Source organism: Penicillium rubens (assembly GCF_028828025.1).
Source record: "Penicillium rubens strain IBT 27055 chromosome Unknown utg000002l_segment0_segment0, whole genome shotgun sequence".
Taxonomy (NCBI): domain Eukaryota; kingdom Fungi; phylum Ascomycota; class Eurotiomycetes; order Eurotiales; family Aspergillaceae; genus Penicillium; species Penicillium rubens.
The window spans coordinates 2,150,512-2,173,819 of record NW_026890600.1 but is presented as its reverse complement, the minus strand read 5'-3'; the positions used below and the strand labels follow the sequence as shown (position 1 = coordinate 2,173,819).

General features: G+C 48.1%; 5 protein-coding genes across 5 annotated transcripts; 3 read left to right on the top strand and 2 right to left on the bottom strand.

Annotated features, from left to right (window-relative positions):
• Positions 1-529: 529 nt before the first annotated feature.
• On the top strand, positions 530-7,030 carry cch1 (calcium channel protein CCH1; the record flags this gene model as incomplete). The annotated part of the gene is made up of 3 exons (XM_002559269.2): positions 530-2,119; positions 2,175-5,199; positions 5,259-7,030. The coding sequence occupies 3 exons, from the start codon at positions 530-532 to the stop codon at positions 7,028-7,030; spliced, it is 6,387 nt and encodes a 2,128-aa protein (XP_002559315.1).
• A 750-nt stretch (positions 7,031-7,780) lies between these two features.
• Positions 7,781-8,311, top strand: N7525_003281 (uncharacterized protein; the record flags this gene model as incomplete). The annotated part of the gene is made up of 1 exon (XM_002559270.1): positions 7,781-8,311. One exon carries the CDS (start codon positions 7,781-7,783, stop codon positions 8,309-8,311), a length of 531 nt encoding a protein of 176 aa, XP_002559316.1.
• Positions 8,312-11,124: 2,813 nt separating this feature from the next.
• On the bottom strand, positions 11,125-12,892 carry clrD (uncharacterized protein; the record flags this gene model as incomplete). The annotated part of the gene is made up of 3 exons (XM_002559271.2): positions 11,125-11,609; positions 11,668-12,571; positions 12,800-12,892. The coding sequence occupies 3 exons, from the start codon at positions 12,890-12,892 to the stop codon at positions 11,125-11,127; spliced, it is 1,482 nt and encodes a 493-aa protein (XP_002559317.2).
• A 2,881-nt stretch (positions 12,893-15,773) lies between these two features.
• Positions 15,774-19,038, bottom strand: kin1 (putative serine/threonine protein kinase Kin1; the record flags this gene model as incomplete). The annotated part of the gene is made up of 3 exons (XM_002559273.1): positions 15,774-17,719; positions 17,778-18,405; positions 18,466-19,038. 3 exons carry the CDS (start codon positions 19,036-19,038, stop codon positions 15,774-15,776), a joined length of 3,147 nt encoding a protein of 1,048 aa, XP_002559319.1.
• Positions 19,039-22,305: 3,267 nt separating this feature from the next.
• N7525_003278 (uncharacterized protein) lies at positions 22,306-22,646 on the top strand (the record flags this gene model as incomplete). The annotated part of the gene is made up of 3 exons (XM_002559274.1): positions 22,306-22,320; positions 22,379-22,562; positions 22,630-22,646. The coding sequence occupies 3 exons, from the start codon at positions 22,306-22,308 to the stop codon at positions 22,644-22,646; spliced, it is 216 nt and encodes a 71-aa protein (XP_002559320.1).
• Positions 22,647-23,308: the final 662 nt, after the last annotated feature.

Sequence of the window (23,308 nt, the reverse complement as noted above, 5' to 3'; positions counted from 1 at the left end):
ACAATACATTTATTCCGCGATTTTGAGACTTTTCCAAGACTTTCCAAGGCTTTTCGAAGTTGTAAACCTATTTTTGGAAAAAGGGAACATTCGAACCCCACTAGGCAACACTGTTTAGGCTGCGTCAGCGTCAAATTAGCATTGTAATTTTCATACAAGGAGCTGAAATCGTAGGGTAAACAAGGTAAATTATGTAGTAGAAAATGAAAAATACGACTTTGCAAGTTGTATGCATAGCCCTACCGAGGTATGTCAGCCACGACAACGTCCACGGGTCTCAAGCTGAATATAAGGCAGAAGCGCCGGGACTTGTCCTTTTTAGTGCAATTGCGATCCAGACGCCCTTGGCCCAAATTCAACTTCGGAACCTTGTCTCTTCTCATGATTTCTGTTTTGTATTCATATTCCTTTATTTTTCTATCTTAATACATATTTTGTCCTGTCAACACACGTGTCGTCACCGTGTCCGCGAACCCCCCCGTCCAGCCTGCGATGTCTGCGATTCGATAATTCTTGACCCTGCCCGACGATGGCGCCAGAAAGCCAGAACCTTGATAATGACGAAAACGCTCCGCCAAACCAGATCCCTCTCCAGGACCTCTCGAAACCGGGAGATGCTCTTGACGAGCGTGGGAGAAGCCGCGCGGGGACTGGCCTCTTCTCACGACAATCATTGATCGGGAGGGGGTCGCGGAGGAATTATGAGAGCGTTGCGGAAGAGTCTCCAATTGATTCGGCTGGACCGAGCAGGAATCCGTTCCAACCGTCACAAACGAGCTATCCAGAGGTTGCTTCGCCGCTTGATGACCTGGGTGGTTTCGCGCAAGCGATATCATCGGTTGGCCTCAGTTTCAATGCGCCACAATCGAGGGAATTGCCCTCGGGCCCATCAGCAAGCCATGTGTTTGACGATAATGCTTCCGAACTTGACGTTGTACCTCTAGACGCTTATGATTCCCACGACCCCCACGGCTACAACCCCTCAGCAGACGAAGATGATACGGTACGGTTGACCGATCCTCGATATTTACAACCAATGAGCGGTGCTGCCGGTGCGGAAGAGCGACGCAGCACTGACACAGGCCACTCTATGCATTTTGGTGGATCAAGACTTGGCGATGATCTTCCTCACCTGGAGGATGGGATGGGAAGCCGTCGTGGTAGCAGCGCCCGAGATCGATCGCGTTCTTTGTCTCCATCGGCGTCCAGCGGGGCTCTGCAGCGTGCCAGTTCAATGGTCAAATCCATGTCGCAGCGAGTGGTCAACCTGAGTAACGAACCAGAAGTCGTCCAGCAAACGATTGAGAGGGAGGAGCTTGATAAAAATGCGCGAATGGACGGACCACCAGTCCTGCCCGCGATGGTAGACTATGCATTCTCCAATCAGCAGCCTCAAACAGCTCGAGAGAAGCGTTCCTCCAGCAGATTATGGAGGGATCGGAACAATCCATTTAAAGGCAGGTCACTTGGAATCCTGGGACCGAATCACCCTGTCCGACTGTGGCTGTGTGATATCCTGGTGAATCCATTCATGGAGCCCTTCATCTTAATTGTTATTGTCATCCAGACCATCTTGTTGACCGTTGAAGACGCGCTCCCTAATCGCCCAAATTCAGTGACATGGGGAAGCAGCAAGTTTGATTGGGTTTTCTTGGTCATCTTCATCATTTACACACTTGAGATAGGCTCTAAGATTTTGGTGTCTGGGCTTATTCTTAACCCGGTCGAGTACAGCACACTTAATCGCAACCTCGGCGTCAGGAAGGCAATCGCGGAGAAGGGCAGGAACCTGATCACGCCGCATCGCCAGCCAACGGTCAAGAAAGCATCGATGCTTCAGGCTGAGCCCCAAGCTTCAATCTTGCGAACATTTACAGGGATGAACGGATTGGACTCCGAAGTGTATGACGATCCTCTACACAAACGTCGCGTTAGGCTTGCCCATCGCGCGTTCCTTCGACACTCTTTTAACCGGCTTGATTTTGTAGCCGTGGTCGCTTTTTGGGTATCCTTCGTCCTTTCAGTCTCAGGTGTTGAGAAAACACACCAACTGTACATCTTTCGCATGTTAAGTTGTCTCCGAATTCTACGTCTCCTTGCCATGACCAACGGCACTTCGGTAAGTCTTCTGCTGCGAGGATGTGAGTTTCGAGATACTGAACAATCACTTCTAGGTAATTCTTCGAAGTCTTAAGCGAGCTGCTCCTCTGCTCGTCCATGTCGCATTTCTTATCGGTTTCTTCTGGCTTCTTTTCGCAATCATTGGCATCCAGAGTTTCAAATCCAGTTTCAAGAGAAGCTGTGTGTGGATTGATCCCGCAGGGCAGAGCAATTACACATTGAATGATCCATGGGACACATTACAATTTTGTGGCGGGTACCTGAACGAGACAGGAGGGGAGATGCCATGGCTCTCCTCCACTGGTATGGACTCAGGGTTCAGCCCCAAAGGATACATTTGTCCTCAAGGTTCTGTATGCATTGAAGGTACCAATCCTTACAAAGGGACTGTGAGCTTTGACAATATCCTGCACTCCCTGGAGTTGGTCTTTGTGATCATGAGCTCCAATACATTTACCGATCTGCTTTACTACACCACTGACAGCGATTACCTCGCTACGGCTCTGTTCTTTGCCTGTGGGTTTGTCATTTTGAGCTTGTGGTTGGTGAACTTGCTGGTCGCGGTTATCACACACTCATTCCAAGTGATTCGGGAAGAGAGCAAGCGCAGCGCTTTTGCCGTCCAAAAACTTGATTCTGTCGATGGAGATGACACCATGTCTCGCAAAGTGAGTCCTCTCAAGCGTATATATGACCAAACTGAGTGGGTTTGGGTCTGCCTCATCATATTCGACCTCATCGTGCAAGCACTCAGAAGCTCGTCTATGTCCGCGGGTCGAGCCCAGTTTATTGATACTACCGAGACTGTTGTCACTATCATTTTGCTCGTTGAGATCATCCTGCGATTCGCCTCAGATTGGCGCATGTTTCATCGAAGGCGTCGTAACTTGACAGACCTTCTGCTTGTAATCATTACCTGCATCATCCAGCTACCGCCTATCAGGAACTCAGGTCGTGCATACACAGTCCTCACTTTGTTCCAGATCCTTCGGGTCTACCGAGTGGTACTGGCTTTCTCTGTGACCAGAAAGCTCATCGTGATTGTATTCCGCAATACTGTCGGTCTGCTCAACTTGATATTTTTCCTATTCTTGATGACCTTTTTGGCTGCCATTTTCGCGACACAGCTTTTTCGAAGCCAGATCCCACATGAAGATCCAGGTGGCACGCCGAACTTGATCACATTTTCGAATATCTACAACTCATTCCTGGGAATGTATCAAATTTTGTCGAGTGAGGATTGGACCACGATTCTTTTCAATGCAACTACACACACAACCGACTTCAACACCGCCTGGATTTCGGCAGCATTCATCGTTCTTTGGTTCATTGTGTCCAACTTCATCATCCTAAACATGTTCATTGCTGTCATTCAGGAAAGTTTTGATGTTTCAGAAGACGAAAAACGAATGCACCAGGTCAGGGCGTTTTTGGAGCAGAAACAGGTCCATGGAGCACCGCAAGGAAACCTAGCGCTTTCGAAAATCCTTCGTATAGGCCGCGATTCAGCCCGGTACAAAGATCCACTCGACCATGGTCCTGCAGCTTTGGAAATGTTGCTGAAAGACGCCGTGGTGCAAGAGTTCCTTGATGAAGAAGAAACCAGGCACCAAGAACGGCGAAGACACAAGGACCCGCGAAGGGTGAGCACAATGACAGAAGGCGCGACTCAAGAGACCATTCAACCAGGCTGGATATCGCTTCTATGGACGAAAGCCACCACGCTCCTTATGCGGAGGGAACCAAATCCTTTCTACTCGAAGCTGAAGTTTTCGCGTGCTTACGAAGAATTGGATCCGAGAACCATGGCAAGAGAAGTTGTTACTGCGGCAGAGCAAAGGAAACGGGACCAGCGAGCATATCTCGTCAAACACCCCAACTATAACAAATCACTGTTTCTTTTCTCGCCGGACAATATTGTTCGGAAATTTTGTCAACGAATTGTCGGTCCAGGACGCGGCCACCAACGAGTCGAGGGTGTGGATCCATACAAACCAGTGTGGTATGCGTTCTCTGCTTTTATTTATGCAGCCATTGTCGCCATGGTGCTTCTCGCCTGCATCACAACACCTTTGTACCAGCGGCAGTATTTCCGTACTGACCGCAACTGGTTCGTCTATACTGATCTGGGCTTTGCCCTTGTGTTTACTACCGAAGCAACGATCAAAGTGATCGCCGATGGTTTCTTCTGGACGCCGAACGCATTTTTCCGCAGTTCCTGGGGATTTATTGACGGAATCGTGTTGATCACGCTATGGGTCAGTGTCGGTGGCTCGCTCAAACAGGACTGGAGTGTTTCCAGAGCCATTGGCGCCTTCAAAGCGCTGAGGGCGTTGCGTCTTTTGAATGTCAGTGACAGCGCTAAGGACACATTCCACTCTGTCATCATTGTCGGGGGGTGGAAGGTCATTGCTGCCGCTGCGGTGTCTATGAGTTTCCTCATACCATTCGCAATCTACGGTGTAAACCTGTTCAACGGGCAGATGACCAGTTGCAATGACGGTAATTTTTCTGGGAACTTGACCAACTGCGTCAATGAATATGCCAGCTCGCCATACAATTGGGACGTGCTTGCTCCACGAGTGGCTGGGAACTCCTATTATGACTTCGACAATTTTGGCAATTCCCTCTTCATTCTGTTCCAGATTGTCTCCCAAGAAGGTTGGGTCGACGTACAAGAAGCTGCAATGAGTATCAAGGGGAAGATGATTCAGCCGCAGGATCTAGTGGCGCCAGAAAACGGGTTGTTCTTCGTGGTGTTCAACTTACTTGGAGCCGTGTTTGTCCTGACACTATTCGTGTCTGTGTTCATGCGCAATTACACAGAACAAACCGGTGTTGCCTACCTGACAGCCGAGCAACGTTCCTGGTTGGAATTGCGGAAACTTCTCCGACAGATATCGCCCTCGAAACGATCCTTTGATGACAAGAGCCAGACGCTGCGGCTGTGGTGTTATCGAATCTCAGTTAAGAAGCATGGCCGGTGGGCGTGGTTCGTGACTTGCGTTCTTGTAGTTCACCTGCTATTGCTTGTCGTGGAATACTATCCCGAACCGCCCTGGTGGGAGATGGTTCGATGTGAGCTTTTCCTTTCGCCTTGATTCAAAATGTTGCGTGTTACTGATTGGTAAATCTAGCTATTATATTCTTGATATTCACGCTTGTCTACGTTGCGAATGTTTTTATTCGACTGATTGGTCTTGGGTGGCATCGATTTAGCCGAAGTTCATGGGACCTGTACTCTCTCATCGCCGTCCCCGGCGCTTTCATCACTTCTATCCTTGACATCTCATACAGGGAAAAAAGTCATGTCGTGGTAGAGCTCAACAAGCTTTTCCTCGTGTCTGTTGCTCTGCTGCTTATTCCAAGGAACAACCAACTTGATCAGCTCTTTAAGACAGCAGCAGCTAGTGTGTCCGTGATTGGGAATCTTCTAGCTACGTGGTTCGTGCTGTTCTTGGTGTTTGGCATTGCGATGAACCAGGCGTTCGGCCTTACCAAGTTCGGCGAGAACGAGGACCACAACCAGAATTTCCGCGATGTGCCCAAATCACTGATCCTATTGTTCCGAGCAAGTTGCGGAGAAGGGTGGAATGAATTCATGGAGGACTTCGCGACTATGACTCCGCCCTTTTGCACGCAGAACGACAACTTCCTCGACGACGACTGTGGAAGCGCGCCGTGGGCGCGAACTCTCTTCATTGCATGGAACCTGATCAGCATGTACATTTTCGTCTCGCTGTTTGTTTCTTTAATTTTCGAAAGTTTCTCCTATGTATACCAGCGGAGTAGCGGACTGTACGCGATCAGTCGTGAAGAGATCCGCCGGTTCAAGCAGGCGTGGGCGACATATGATCCAGATGGGACCGGCTTCGTATCCACGGACCAGTTCCCTCGACTACTTGGTGAGCTCTCTGGTGTCTTTGCAATGCGAATCTACGAGGGGGAGTTCACGGTTGGGAGTATCCTGGAAAAATGTCGGATCGATCCTCAGAGAAACTCGATCGGTTCTTACGCAAGAAATTCGATGGTCTCGCTGGTTGAGTCCCGACATTCAATGCGGCCAAACTCTCGTGTCTCGTCTGGTGTGGATCTCGCCGAGCTTTCCCGGATTATATCGCGAATTCCGGTGCAAAGCATTCGAGAGCGGCGCAGACGATTGAATGCATTCTACGAAGAGATCCTTGTGTCCGCAGACCCAGACCGCGGCATCTCCTTCCACCAATGCCTGATGATACTCGCACATTACAATGTAATTAGCGATAGCAAGAGTCTGCGCCTCGAAGAATTTCTACGTCGTCGGGCCCGGCTGCAGCGGGTGGAAGAGGCTGTCCGTCGAAACACGGTCGTCGGTTTCTTTGATACCCTATACTGGTCCCGCCAATTCCGCCGCCAGATTGACCGCAAAAAGAGCGGCCGGATGAGCATAGTCCCGACATTCACTGTGCCGGAGATCTTTGTCGACGATCCAGTCGACGACCCGGACGAGCACGACCAGCCAGGTTCCGGCGCGATGACACCCCAGACACAGCCCGAGTTGGATGGAAACCTCCCGCCTATGCTCTCACCGGTCTCGCAGCACAGACGAGCTGAGTCTAGCCCAACTGCAAACCGCAATTCTCTGCCTCGCATCAATACCAATTTGAGCGGGTCAATGTCTGGCTCCAACACACCTACGAGGGAGTGGTCAAGTATCAGTCCCTCAATTACACCGCGTCAAATGTATGGGGAGCGCAATTCGTTCGACACTGGCGAATCCCACGAGGCGTCTTCGGCTAGCGATTCTTCGCGCCAGAACAGTAGTATGAATGTACAAGATGTCATGCATTCGCTGGACAACTCCGCCTGGGGTGAGAGTATCCGACGAAGCTTCACGCAGCGACGATCGGGCGACCGCAGTTCTGAATAAACTGCTGTACATATTGATCTATATGAATTTTGGATGTTATGACGAAGTGGTTGGATAGTAGGGCGGTTTTGTTTTCTCCTTCGTTTTTTGTTATTTTCTTTTTGTTTCCTTTCTTTAGCATTCCCCTCACATAGATTGGGGCTTTTCTGTTCTGGGTTTTGTGCTGTATACTATTCTCCCCAAGGGGAGCATTTTGCATAGCGTGGGATTCCATTTCAATTTCCATAGACTTGGATAAACGATTATTTGACAAGTATTTGACAGGAGAGATGATCATTTAAACTATAGCCTGCATGAATGTGAATCAGGTGGGTCGGACTAGTTATTACCCAAAGAGGAAATCGGACACCCTTGGAAGAGACTGAGAACGTCCGTAGAAGATTGCAGATACGTATGTACCTCTAGTTGATAGACAAGTATATAGAAGTTACAAGTACATATCTCTATAAATTATACTAAACCAGTAAAAAGAGAAAAGGCATTGTCCGTTTTCGACAATCACATTCATCCGCATGCGTCGTGTCTTAACTCTCCCTGCAGCAGAGTCCTTGCAGTCAACCCGGTTATAGAATTATAAGAATTATAGAATGGAAGAATTAATAAACCCAAGTCAATCCCCAGTTCTCCTAATAAATTCAATCCTATCTCAATCTTCTATCATGACATAGTCATCTCCAACTCCAAAGCCTCACATTCCACATTATTACAATACGAGAAAGCACCAAACATATCAACACATCGACATCAACAATGCATATCACCTCACCATTCCTCTCTCTGAGCACATCTTTCCGTTCTAGAAGCTTAAGCCCCAAATCAACCAGCGACACCTCAACCGCAAGCTCAACAACGACCTCCCCACCCTCCTCCCCAACTTCCACCCACTCGCCTCAGAGCTCTCCACACCACCTCTTCAACCTGTCCTTCCAACTCTCCAAAGCCCACACATTCCAAGGGCAACCCGGCAGCGTCAGAGACACAATTAACCCGGAAACCCCATCAACCCGCCCGCGTCCGGTCTCCGATACCCCCCACAACGCCAGCGGCGTTAGCGTGCTCCCCTGTGCTGTTCTACGCGGCCGCTCGGCGATGGTCGTCCGTCGACGACCGTCTAAGATCGATATGGCGCTGAGCGAGGAACGGTCGCGATGTGATGGGGATGCTATTGAGAGACAGGGGTTGGGGCTGATGGAACCTCGGCCGGTGGATTTGGGGGTTGGGGAGGTGAAGCCGAACTTTGTGATGGGCGGCATCTTTGAGGTTATGGAAGGGCGGGCTTAGGCTTGACCCTTTTTTTTCCCTCTTTTTTTCCGAACTTCGTCTTTTCTTTCTTTCTTTCTTTCTTTCTACTTATTTTGGCTTATGCTGTGATACTCTATTTGTTTTAATTTGCTCTATATTTTTCTTGTGGCTAAAAGTTGGGTTCTCTGCTTTCGGAAAAAGAATGTGGGATATACAGGGAAATATTGTATAGAGGCTGGATATTGGAAATATGTCATTGTCTATTCTTGATACGTTTGAGCCCTTGCGGAAATATCTGTCCAAATGGAATATATTGTTTTCTGTTCATATACTTGTCTAATAGCGTTTATGTCACAGGCCCTATGTTGGTCTCATCCTTTTCCTCAGCACCCTGCTTGATGCGATACGCTTATAAGGGGTATAAATACCCTAAGCTCTTCTTAACTAACAGATGCATACCTACTACTCTCTCCAGTGTCCATTTTTATGCATTTTGTATCTAGATTCTTCGCCCTGATCCCAAAAGAGGGCTTGGTCTATCGGGTAAGCCTGCTGGAGCCCACCAGTGGGTTAGTTGGATGATATTGCCCTTAGTTATTTCTCTCTACGCCTTAATAGCCCACAAATAAAATGCTAACATGTGTCAAGAATAGACAAAGATGACTAGAGTACTGCATGCTGTCCAGTAGCCGTTGAAAAGCACAGGACTTTTGAATCTATTATCTTGACCCGGTAGCCGCTATCGTGTTGTAAAGAACCTCAGGGAAAACAATTGCCCTACTGGGCACGGTTGGTACTTTTGCCAGCTTACACTCGCTTGTGGAGTAGTTTGTATCAGCTAGGCTATACCAGAGACACGCGGCTATATAGAGGAAGCTATCCCCATCAGTCTATGCTGTGGGCATTGCGAAGTTCATTGGAAACCCTAACCCACCATCGTTTAGCAGAGCAGATATATCAGAAGTTACATCGGAGGAAAGCCCCGAGGCCGAAAAGTGACATCAACCTTGGTTCAAGCTCGGAGAAGCGAAGCATCAAGCCACATTCTTAGCCTTAATTTCCGAGTGTTGAAACTTAGCCATACACAGATACTACAAGATAATTAGGGGTTATTTCGATTGGGATACAACTAGGCCAGAGTATAATTACAATAATTTTGCGATACTTAACTATCTTGCTTTAATTTATGATGTCGTCCCTTACTACCCTCTCTGTTCACATTCTTAAACCACAATAACGGCTCTCCATCAATCCATCCTCAGCTTGGGCATTATTAGTCTTGCAAGCTATATGCCTTTCATCTCCTAGCCATTGTTTTTATAACCTCGAACATCACTATCCTCCTCGACTACATCCATGAACTGTCTAATGGAGGAATTCTACGAGACGAGCTACCATAAGCCGCTGGCCCTCAACAATCTGGTGCTGTGGTGGGACCCCCAGTCCAGCCTAGAACATCATTCAGGTCTACTATCACATATCTGCTTGTCGTGGGATTGGTGGGTTGGCTATATCTCTTTGTTGATGGCGTTGAGTCAATCCGCTCGCGTGTGTTTAAGGTATACCTTTTGGGTTATGCTCTCCTCACGGCCAATCTGGGGCTGCTTGTAATGTTGTTGTTTCTTTCAGCAAGGGCGTGGTATAGGTATATATCAGATGTTATTATCTTGGCAAGCCTAGGGCTTTTGTATGCCGCTTTGACACATGCGAAGGAAGACCTATGATCCAGACTTTGACTGCTTTGCAGTAGACTTGGGGTGGGGAGTGTTTGCCATTGATATCAATGAACACCATATATATTTCACTTATAAAGATAAAATGAACGGCTAGATAAATTGGTATAAATAGGGCCTATGACATTTGTTGCACGGACCATACCTGACCTTGGAACAAGCCCGGGTGCAACCCCGGAAACCCTATAAGTCACATTCCAAAGTTTGACCTCGGGATAACCTTACCTAGTTACTACCTACCTACCTAGGTAGGTAGGCACTTAGCCTATATAAAACCTCATCTTAGGTAGAGAAATGATTATGTATACCAACTAGGTACCTAGGTATGTATCTATTTGAAGGCATCGCTAGCTAGCACTTTATATACTTCACCTAATAGGTTATCCGTCAGTTGGCAGGCAGTTAGAGCATAATTGCATAGTCACGGTCAACGTCCTATGAAATATATATTCAGCTATAGTTTTCAGAGTCCTCATTAGACGATTACACTATTGCTACCGTCCCTATCTATTATATATCATCAACTATGCTTAGCTCCTATATAGGTCACTTTTTCTTCCATCCTATCTTCCTTGAATGACATTATTTAACTACTAACCCTTTCATCTTAGGATTAGAATTTACTCCCTAGGACTAAATTGAAGCTTTAAGATTATATCATATGGGACTTGTTAAGCCATATCAATTTACTGTCTTAGATGATGCTTCTAGACTAGACTAGACTAGACTATATGCCCACTTTTCTATTATATAGCGGAGACGCGATGATAGCACGGAATGATCCCACTAGGGTTAAGTCAAAGAAAATGAAAGTAATTTGAAATTAGGCTTTGTTTGTTGTTAATCATACATAATTCTCGTCAGGGTATTGTGAATCTAACATGATGGCAAAGGCAAACAAAGATGCCAAAGATGAGAGAGATCAGGGCACCAGTGGGGCTAAAGATGCCTAGAAGAGGGGTATGTTGCTATGCACTTGCGTTATGGTCATGATAGTGCAAAACATCAAGTCGCTAATCACACATGATGGGTACGGGAAAACGCAAAAAAATATGCAAGAATATTGGCCGGTTGGCAGGAAGGACAGCCACGGCACAGTTGGAATAAAGGAAAAGCCTATTAAGGCTTAGATCCTTGGCCCTTGCGCTTGTTAGGCCACAACTGTCCACGGCACTTAGCTTCACCGCACAGGCACTGGACAGCCTCAGGATCAATCTTCTGAGGAGTTGTGTTCTCCTCGCCCTGGTTATAGTCGAAAGTCAATTCCGTGCCAGGGGAAATGTCGCGGTAGGCGAAAAAGGCAAGGTTGTAGAGGTATTGATCGGCATGATTTGTGGTGCAGACAGGGACGATCTTGCAATTAGGGTTGCATGAGTGGTTCATAAACCGAGTCGCTGAGCCAAACTTGCGGCCGTCGATGACTTTCATGTTTTCTTCCTCATCGTCGTCATCCCTCACATACCAGTCCAAAGAGAAAAGGTATGATTGTGTATGCGAACCATCGGTGAGGTTCTCACGCTCATCGGCTTCAGCTTTTGTGATTACCTCACCGAGGTAAAGATCAATAAACTGTCCGCCGTGAATCAAGTCGGGGGACCGGAGACCTAATAAAGATCATGGTTAGAATGGATACATAGAAAGAGAAGACGAAGTGAGACAAACCAAAACCCCGAGCTCCTGTGTCAAAGATCTCTAGTCTGACAGTCCTTCCTTTCTGAACGACATGATTCCAGCATCGTTTTCCGCCGCAGCCACAACGGGGGTTGCATTCATAGATGATCGCCTTACGCTTAAGGAAACTTTTGGTCGCGACAATCAACTTAGGGTTGGCCTCACAGATCTGATAAGGGACGATCCGATCTTCGGAATCTTCTTCCTTGCTGAGGCAATCACATTCGAACCGATCGCAGCCATCAGTGGCACTGCATGCACAGCCGATATTGAAATCAGAGTCATCGGGAATCCGTTCCACACCCGCACGGTACTGATAACCGTTGATGAACTCAAAGTTATCAGCTAGCTTGGCTAGACGCTTTGGGGAATCTACTGTCGGGATGACGGTAGGTCCATTGATACGTTTTAGCTTTTCATCGAGAGTGTCACGGAGTTTTGAACGGTGGTTTGTTTCCGAGGGTGATGGTAGGTTGAGAACGTTCAGAGCTGAACTTGATTTGAATGACAATGGGATAGAACGACGGTCAACACGACCTTGGGCAGTAGGGTATGCAGCTTTGGCGACTCTTTCCTCTTCGTCAGTTGTGGGGAAGATATTAATGTCCATTCCATCCACATCGGAGACATCCTGAGCAATTGCAATATCGCGCTTTTGTTTTGATGTCGGTGATGGGATTACAACACTGATCTGAGATGGCCTCAAGCTTGGCGTGGATGGATCAGGGTGAGCGTGCGGCAGGGGTGCACGCCGTGGAAACTTGCGAACATCGCTGGACGAAGAATCCGAGGTATCCTCAGATAAATCCAAGCTTTTCCTCTTTAGTGGCACGGTTGGTGACCGATAGGCCAAGGCTGTCACAAATGGAAGTTTGCCCTGAACCAAGTTCTTTGGCTAGAAGCGATATTTAGTAAACGAATCTGGTAAGCAGGTTGTGTACGTAGAATCCATCAGATTACCAGATCAATAGTTAGGTAAACGGTTGGGGGGAAAGGAAAAAACTGGGCACAAAGTAAAGGACAAAGAACAGCATAGTGGGGCCATAAGGGGCCAGGGGAAATGGGGGCTCGCTCAAGCAGAGCAGTCTTTGGAAGACTGAGATGAATGGGTACAAGCACTTACCACCTTAGAATCCCCTGGTGCAGTCTCATCCGTTAAATCAATGAACGCTCGGTTCTGGTTCGCCCCCGAACCAAGGGGGACGCGTCCTGCCATCCTAAGCTGCGCGTTAGTGTGTTAGCGGGTGATCGCAGAACGCGTGTGAAAGCGCATCGAGTGTCAACTTACAGTTCAGTTCGAGGACGGTAGGGATAATAGCCGAGGAGAGTAAAGAAAAAAGAGGCTCTTAAGATCCTCGGAGTGGTGAACGAGTCGAGGATCCTAGCCTAAAGAGCGAGGCGAAGGGAGAGGAGAAAACAACGTTCGAAAACGAATTAAAAAAGTGAGGAACAATATCTTCAAGAAGCGCCGGTAAAACTAAAAGAGACTAGAAGAAGATTCGACCTTCGTGGCGGATGGGAGACGTGATAGAAGATCGAGGACTGAACGTGACGAAGAGGTGAGGTTGAGAAAATGAGGACGGGGAGATCTCGTGGTGGGTCCGTGACAGGTGCTGACTAATCTTCTTTGTTCAAAATAGGCAATGACCCCCTTAGCGTTAGCCCTCATTATCGCCTCAATTCCAAGGAAAAACATGTCTATATTATCATTTTAATGATAATTCTAATGATATTCACGATTTCCACTATAAAATGAACCAAATTTGTCCTGAATATTTCGAGTCTGCTATGTTCTGGGCTGATAGCGGTATTCTGGTTAGTGGCCGCTGGTTGGTGACTAAAAGCGAGTTGTTGCGAAGTGCGCGAACGGCGCCCGGGAAAGTTATGGGTCTACAATCGATCTCCAACCACTCGACAGTTTCCAGGCTCAAAAAGAGCCAAAAATTGCGGGGAAAAAGTCCCAGACTGTAGAGCGCAGTTTCCGCTATCGATAGGTATATTTACCATCAAGATCAGACGTGGGGATCGATGATTAGAGGGCTCTGAAGTCTTGAGGGCAATGGCTGTTGTAAAGTCTTGGCATTGATATCGGACCATGCCCGGTGCGGACGGACCTCACTTCAACCAATCAGCGTACACGCATGCCCTCAGGGCTGCAAATGTGTTTGATGACTCAGCATCGGAGTTCGCCTATTTATAGAGAATTGTTAGTATAATTATCTAGAATCCTATATATCTAGCACCCTATCTAGAACCCTATCTAGAACCCTATCTAGAACCCTATCTAGAATCCTATCTAGAATCCTACAGCCAATATGAATGAACAGGTCGGGCTATGTAGAAATTTGCCTCAACCCGATTTTCCTAGGTCGGATTCGTAACCCGCGAGTCCCAGGGTCCCGACTCGTAGCTACTGATTCCTAGCTACTCATTCCAAGGTCGGGCTTTTAGTATAGGGTTATTTTATCCTAAGAATAACGTAGCTCTGGCTGGATGCCGTATGTTAGGGAAAAAGCGAAATAAAACGGTTGTCACGTGATCATATATACGAGCTCACTATTAATCTCTTCGCGCCCATACACCTGCCCGTGGACGCAACCTTAGAAGGGATTCCGGCGCATCCGGTCACCTTCTAGGGGCACTTGGCCCTCCTTGAGCAAGGCCGTTTGTTGTTTTGTTAGTGGGGACTGGAGTTGGAGAAGTCTTTGCATGGGCGGGGCCCCCAGTACAAAATGGGCTCTTTTCATCTTCCAAGGAGATAATAGCTCAGTTTGTCTATAGAGGATATTTAGTTGCAATTTCCTTTCCGGATTATTTACTTATTTAGTAGATATCAGCAGATTTGGCGGTGTTAGTTCCTCGGGAGAAGAGAGGGGTTGCCGGGGGTTTGTTCGTTATTTCTGCCAACTGGCTAATCCGATCGGGCGCCCGGGCGCCCTCACGGTCCCACGCGTACCTTGCGCCCGTACGCCCCGGGGCTGCCCTGAGTGCCCACTCCCCCGTGTAGGCAAGGTGCGGGTGCCGGCGGCTAGGAGTTACACAGCAACACAGCTGGCGGGCCCCATCTGGACTGGACCCTGAGCCCCGAGCTCTGGGTCTTCGTGCCACAACAGCGGGTGGTGCTCCCCTCGTGACGTTCAGTTCCACGAGTGTTATCAACGACCTCGGGAACTACCAAATTGAAGCCCATGTGTTGAAGAATATTCTCTTACTCCTTTATTGCATATATAGACTTGCCGTCTACATGAATGTGGACATATTAACCGTGGACACCATGTCTGGATTTAATCTCGAGAGCTCTAGACTGGAATGTAAAGCGCTATAATCTTTCTATACCCCTAGTATAATGGGTCTCTAAAGATTTCAAACGATATTTGGTGCTGTCGACTCGCCCTACCGCCTCCGTGCTCGGCTTTTGGGTTGGACAGTCGCCGAGGCCGAGGTTAAGATAAAGTTTGGGTTTAGAATCATTAGCAAGCGACCCATGGATAGGCCCATAAGAACTACATGGGCTATGCAACAACACAGACAGGGAGGAAGTAAGTAACATACTTGGTTCAATAACAAATTCATCTGCGCAATACGCGGCAGTTTCGAACATATAACATGATCCTACAGAAGAGTGCCACAACCATTTTATATTTGTAGCATAAAGTTCATAATCAACTGTCCAACGAAAAGGTACAACACTATCCCCCTAGACCACAACAGCCAATACATGACACGGACTGCAAAGCAAAAACGCTAGCAACCAAAAACATTTTTCCTCGATTCTAATTTACACTATGAAGACCACAGCAAGTCAAGCTAGGTCAATAGGTATTGAAATAGGTGAGCAGTACTTAGGTTCAAGACGAAAAGCGCAAATGACGGGCTAATGAAGATAAATGACCCCCTATGAAATACGAGAGGAAAGCAAAGATAGCAATGGACATGCAATGATAACGGGGGAAATGATGAATGCTCGTGCAGGCGGATGCGTCGTGGATGGATGTAACTAAAAAAAAAAAGGCCAACTGTGTGCCACACAGACTAGGGAAGAGGTCTTGTCATGGAATGCGCTCCTTGGCAAACTATTCTCTGTCAAATGGGACAGGTCACAGTTTCAATGCATCGAGGATCTTCTTCGCCATCTCTCGATACTGCCACATGCCACCTGATACCTTCTTGAACTGAATACCGTGTAGGGAGAACAGGGGCACCTTCACGATCAGAATTTCAAATCGGAGGACGAGGTTCTCTCCAGTGTCGCTTTGTACACGGGTAGTGGTTTCGCCAACGACACGCTCGCCGACCGGACCACCCCGTTCCCGTGCAACATATTCATCTGAGGCATCCGAGTTCGTGGTGAAACTGCGATCCGGCGCAGCTTGAGCCCGACGAAGTTTGGAGGACCCAGTGCGGTTGTCGTCTCGGGTTTCATCATGGTTGAGAAGGCCGCCAAAGCTGATACGACGGCGGTGCCCTGATACTTGCCCTTGTCTTTCTGGGCTGGGAGGGGCAACATCAACCACCTTGTCGAGTTCGATGCTGGGGGCGTGGCGGCAGCTGAACCCACCCTTGATCTCGACATACTCAACCGAGAGCTGCCTCAAGACCCGAATAATGTCAGCGCGAATAACGGGCAAAGGTTTGCTGCTGGTGGTAGAAACACTGAAAAGACCCTTCAGGTAAACGGGCTTGGACAGATCTTCTCCCTCGTTAGCGCTCTCCAGTGCTGTCCCTGCGCCGGAGATATCTGCATCGGTCTCTTCGGGCACATTGGCCTCCCGGGTAGCGTCTCGCCGGGCCCGGCGTGCCTGGATACTTTCTCGTCGGGCGTGTCCCAGCGACATGGTGCGCGCTGTGTGCGTGCGTCCACCAGCCCTCACGCTGGCCGGATCTCTCTGATTATTCGGAGCAACCTGATCAGAGTCACTGGTAGAGGGCTGTTGACGGTCTGCTGGAACATCCAAGGCATCGGCATCACTTCTCCGTGTGGCTCTCCGAGCTCGGTAGTCTGCCGAATTGACACTGGTAGATCTCTCTAGGAATTTGTTGGACCGCACATTGCGTTCCGACGATCCTGGCGCCGCTAGAAGATCCTGCTGTGGCCGACTGTCGTTCGAAGACGTCTCGCCTGGAGATGGCTCCGCCCGTCGGGTTCTCCGTACACTGAAGCCACGGTGCATCGGAGATGCCGAATCCGCAGGAGGTTGGACGTTGAGTGTGGGGGTGTTAGGGGTACCGATGCGTTCGCGATCCACATCACGGCCGCGATCTTTGGTCCTGCGAGTGCTAAATCTTCTCAATATTCCAGCAGCAGTGCTTTCTTTCTTGGCAGGTGTGTCGGGCTGTGGGGCTGGGGCGTGTGCAGATGGCGAGGAAGAATGAAGTACTTTCATTCCTTCTGTGACTTCGTCCTCGCCATGGGTGCGAGCCCGTGGCCGAGATCGTCGACCTGTATCCTTGTCTCCTGCCAACTGGTACTGATTGGTGTGGGCGGCTTCCGGGGGCCGCAGTTCAGGCATGTGGACTTCACTGGGGGTTTGACCCAGACCAAGGGCACCAGGCCGTGCTTCGGACCGCTCTCGGTCAAGCTTTTCTTTGACTAGATGATATGTTGATACCAACGGACTGTAAGCATTTAAAGGGTCGTTCCCCAGTTGCACCGCCTCAGCCGAAGGCGCGGAAAGGGTATCACGACTGGCTGCAGAGTTTCGCCGTTTGTAGAAGTCGAATACTCCTCGTTTGCGCTCTGGGTGATTGGAAACAGGCTGATGTTGCTCGCGCATGTACAGCCGGATAGCATGTTGGTAATCTTCAGACTCCAATACTTTAGTCAACTGAGCGGTAATGTACTCCGGAGGCCCGAAATCAAAGCCGGTCATCTTTTCAACGACCTCCTGATCCAGAGGTAGCTGCAAAGGCTCACGGTGAGGAAGGTGGTTCTCCGGGGGGTTACTGAAACCCTTATTCATCCACGGATGGCTCATGATCTCGGCCAAGCTGGCACGTTGCTTGGGGTCAGTGACCAGCATGCGGGAGATAATGTGGCGGCATTCTGCGAGGCCTAATCAGCAATTGGGATCAGAGAAAGCATATTTGTAAGGTTGACTTACCAGCAGTGAGACCTGGTGGGTACTCCACCACACCTTTCTTGATTTTGACATGCAGCTGAGGCATGCTCTGGTCATCAAAAGGTACCTTTCCACAGACCAAGACATAAAGGACAATACCAAAACTCCAAACATCAACTTCGGGTCCCGTATATTGTCTGGCCTGAAGCAATTCCGGAGCTGCAAAATACAAACTACCACAGAAAGTCTTCAAGAGGCTCCTTGGGGAGAACAAGTTGCTGAGACCGAAATCAATGATTTTGATGTCACCAGTCTTGCTGATAAGGATGTTCTCGATCTTCAGATCGCGATGTACGATGCTGTTGCGGTGGCAGTAGTCCAATGCGCTGGCAATCTGCCGTGCGAACTTGCGCGCCTGTTTTTCCTTCAACTTGCCGTGGGAGATGATGTAATCCAGCATTTGACCGCCGTTGACATATTCGAACAGCATATACCAGTGGTATGAAGTTCGAACGACGTCCCGCATGCCACAGATATACGGATGGTTCACTAGGCTGACGATGGCAGCTTCTCGAGCTGTGCGAATCTCCTTTGAGCGATCGGCTCTCTCTGTCTCCCGGCTAGTGCGATGTTCCTCGGTCGAGAGTCGGGGCACGATTTTAATGGCAACCTGCGACCGTAGTCAGTATTGTGTTGATAATTTGAAACAATAAGAGTTGGATATTCATACCTGTTCTCCGGTCTCCGTATTTTTCGCCAATTTAACCTTTCCCATACTTCCGGCACCTATTGTTTTGCCGAGAGCCCACTGGCCGGTCGGCGTCGTGATCGTAGTCCGTCGCCGAGGCGCAGCTGCGGCTGCGGGGGCACTTGTTGCGGTCGCATGCTGCGGCGGCGGCTGTGAAGCCGAGCTCTGTGTCATATCGATACTGTCTTGGTGACGGCTTTGCGATGAGAGATTTCTTTGGTGCCTCCGGGCAGTTTCAGTTCGAGCGGTCGAGGGGCGTTCCTGAGATCGGTCCGATGACGTTTCCCGACGAGAAGGCATGCGCGCAACATTGGCTGCCTCGAATTCACGCCGGGCTGCACCCTCAAGGGCAGTATGATTTGAGGGAGGACGTCGGTCCTGGGAAGGAGTTTTCGAATGTGACAGGTTAGTTGGCGTAGGAGGCTGGGATGTATTTGACGATCGGACCGCCACACTGCGTGTGCGATGCGGGAGATCCGATGGGACTCGAGATGGGCGAGATGTAGTTGAGTGACTGCGGACCACAGTTGGTGCTTTAGTCGTCGGCACCGACATCGTGGATGGTTCCCCTTGAGGGATTTGGAGCGGTCAAAGGAATGAGCGGGGAGGGATAAGGGAAGCCGCAGCCAGGGCTCGGCCCCGAGCGCAGTTAAGGCGGTGCGAGGACTGTGTCACGGGATGAAACAAATCCCGTAATGCGAATGCGAATGCGATGAAAGATGATGATACTAAAAAGGAACAAAGATGGTGGGGGGGATTAAGAGTAAGAGGAGGTTGGGATCTCCGCATCTAGGGGAGACACATCCAAGGTTGCAACTTAGCTCTCGAGTTGATACCCAAATTCTGTTTGAGGCTAGGTTTCACCTCCCGATTGTGCCCCTTTTCTTTGTACAATTTCTTTTACTTCTTTTAGTTCATTTAGTTGGCTGTTTATTTTTCAACACTACTGACATGCATATAAATGCTACTGTGACCACGTCACCACCTGGCTACAACATACGTGAAACCCTGGGGAACTACTAACGGCCATTCGCCATGGTCACGTGGGCCAAGGTACTATAAATATCCCGAGGTTAGGGTCCACGTTCAACAGTATAGATCTGCATATATACCATATAATATAACCAAGACAAGTATAGTTGATGTGAGTAGTGTGAATATTACCACTTCTTTGGCCCAAAAGTCTCTCCATCTGAGACAGTCTCTCCAATTGTATAATGAAAGTCATATATATTTCTCATTAGGACGCACGTCAATAAATGTACATATGTAGGGATATATATTGTAGTCCTACCATAGTCTCGTATGGAGCTGTATTTCCCCAGTGGGGTATCGAGACATCTGAGAGAATAATCGCAGAGTAAATAACAATGATGGACAGAATGAGGCCCGAGTCAAGTCCTGCAGCGGTGATATAGTTGTAAGTATGCCACCAACCACTCCGCCGGCGTCAAACCCAGTGGTTGAAGACGAGGCCAAAGATAAGCCATGAAAAAGAGCAGGTGATGTTGGTGCCTGGCGGGCGGTGGCCACCCTATTTTCCTAAGGGATATTTATTACGCTTTGCTTTTAAGATCAAGAGGGCATCTGTACAATAAGTATAGCCGATTAACATACTATATTGCTTAGCATCTCAAAGCCCATCATGATCAGGATCCACCGACTTTGCCATGAAATATGTGTTTTCGGTGCTTTCCATAACTACAGTGATTATAGGGAAGTCGCGGTATTATCATCATCACAACCCTCCAAGGTTGGAATGTTGTATATTAGGTGATACGGGCCTTTTTCTTCTGGTACCTAAGTTTAGTATCGTAGTTATAAACGTCTTGATTATGGAGATAAAGCTGGTGGGGTTCATCGGTAAGTATTAAGACTCGATTTCAAACAAAGAATAGAAAAAAAAATGCGAAGCTCGTCTCCTTCCTAAAGAAAACAGAGCGATAACTCGTTCTGCCTATTATGGTATCTGTCACGTCACCTAGGGGTATCACTATCTAGCGTGCCAAAGCCGACAAAATGCACGACAGGATTGAGCGCATTACTGAGGACCTCAAGACATTAAAGAATTCTTCCCTGTCAAAATACGCCCGAGAAGAGCACGGAAGTTACGCGAGTTCCTTACAACGGAGCTCGAATCACTCCGCGGCTAGCCTTTTGATCTTTATGATCAACAAGGGAAAGTAGAATATCTCCTGAGGAACTACCTAGAGAGGCAGCACCGCTCCTACCGTTTTCAGACAAGCTGCTGGAGCTGTATGAAGCTCGTGCTATGGTAGTGTCAACGAATTCGAAACATGTAAATCTTGTTAAATCCCAGTCTCGAATCTCAGACGTGATAGACATATCAAAGAACGACCCGAGCAAAATTCAGATGGAGAAAACAATTGCGTTTCGACCCCCTGTTTTGGGTTGAAGGATGGGCTCTGTACCTGGAGTTTATCCTCCACTGTGGAATGACGAAATGTTCAAAAAGACGCCGCAGAACTGGATCGGGATGCTGTTTTGACAGCTTCATCGATGCGCCCGGATTATTTCTCTCCATCATATTTCTTCGATGCGAGATCAACCGTCATCGCGTGAGGACAAATTCTATTTCATCGCGGTGAGCGGGGTTAGGAGAAACAGACGAAAATATTATTGTCTATAGCTTGACCTGATTGGAGTGCTACTAGTTGTTACTGGACCATTGAGGTGTTACAAACTCTCCAAAATATACGTTAGGATATGTGATATGAGATTTGGATGGAAGCATTGGGGATTTAATTGAATCGGAGTCATATTCCATTCCAATTGGTGGATTCAGTTACCGGCGATTCTAACTCGCTGAACGTTTGAAGGCGTGGGAAGATGAACTACGTCATCAGGTCGGGTTGGGGCTAACTAAGGTATGACCTGCATCGGACAGCTCCATAGCATTGACACTACATTGTACGTATCAAATCTGTGTTCAACCCCACAGTGTATGCCAACCTTGGAAGTCGGCCAGAACGTGCGTGATCTAGGCTTCGTTAGTGACGGGTTCACTTTGACTGATCTTCTCTTCCAGAAGGTAAGGGCTTTTTGAATAAGCGAATAAGCATGTCTAAGGAGTTTCCTTTATCAGTAGACCGTTAAAGATTAGAATAAGATCAGTATTAGTTGTTAGATATTTACTCTATGCTTAGTTTCAATCTGCCTCAATCGTAGAGGTGCGTACCTAACGTTGTTTCCAAGGTTACTTACTCTACCGAGGTCCATAAGCCACAATCATGACAACATAATATTCCATGGAGCCTCTAAACTACTCCGACTATTCTGTTGCATGGGGTAAATATGTCTATGTATACGTCATGCAGTTAGTTTTTTGGTGGGCCTGGGGACAGTTTAGCCAATTGACCTTTCCAAATGTGGAATGTCCTCTCAATTGTAAGAACGGACAATGGAAGAAAAAATGGAATGTTCGAGTTGGCTTTGTCTACGGAGTATGAGAGCTGCAAATCATGTCCGTGGAGTGCAGTGCAGATCTATAGGTGATGTCAGAAAGGCTAGAAAGGGTAGAATTCTACTATAGACTGTGGGTAAGAGCTGGGGTTACAGCCACCAACAGCCACCAACTTCCAAGAGTTTGCTTTGAATGCGGGTAAACTTGGCGATGCCTGTGGAAACTGGGTTCCCCTTCCATGACGTCATGACATCACTGCCCCTGTAGATGGGAACCCCCAAACTATAAATATCCCTTCTACTTCCCTAGAAGTTCAACTATTCTTCAACACAGCTCATCTTCTACAATCACAAACAACTCTTTCATACAAACCACATTTTCCAACTCTCAAATTCACAATGGAGACCGCCAAGGTTCGTGATCGACTCCACTCTCATACTTGTCCTATCATTGACTAACAGAACATTACAGCAAGCCGTTAACTACGTCGCTGAGACCGTCCAGGGAACTGGAGCTGAGGCTTCCAAGGAGGCCAACAAGAACGTCGCTAAGAGCAGTGATGCCAACGTCTCTACCCGCGCCAGCGCTGCCAAGGATGCTCTTTCCGACAAGAAGGACGAGTTCACCCACAACACCAAGGCTGATGTCCACAAGGGTAAGTCAAACCATTGAACAAAGCTGATTTCTTTAAAAGAAGACATACGGTGCTAACAATATCTCAGAGGCTGCCAAGAACTAAAGTGCCTGAACTCCACGAGCCGCTCGTTCTATGCACCATCTAGGCGGAATCTCTGCCTCTCGATGACTTGACGATGTAAATAGCGATAATACCACTACTATACAACGTTTATGAGCAGACTTATAATCGTAAAAATCTATGATTTGTAGTTAAAAGATCAAGCACACATGTGCCATACACTGCTTGGAAGGTATACAGAAGAAACCGATGAAACAACACATTATTTGGTTTGGTCATTATTTAAGCTTATTGAAACACTAAAATTGCTTGGCACGGGCTTATAGAAAGAGAAGGAAGAGTATTATGTCCGAAGTGGATAATAAAGGCCATAGAGAAAACAATAAAGATCCACCAAACTGTACCCGATCTACAGCTCTACTCCTCTACTAGACACATTTCTTTTCCGCTCGTGTGATTGCCAGTCGAGAGCAGACTCTTATCAACTTAAGAGAAGCGACACATGCGGTAGTGCGTAGGCCGTCGGCCATAGACCGGAGATGGTGGGTGCTCGTTCTGGTATGATTCGGCGCTCGGTGCTAGACCCATGCATGAATCGAAATCGCGACTTTTACCTTCTTACCAGACTTGTGATAAGAGACTTTATCACTGTAGGAGCCTTGAGTATGCGCTGTCATAACTCGGCTTGTGACATGAAGCCCCGG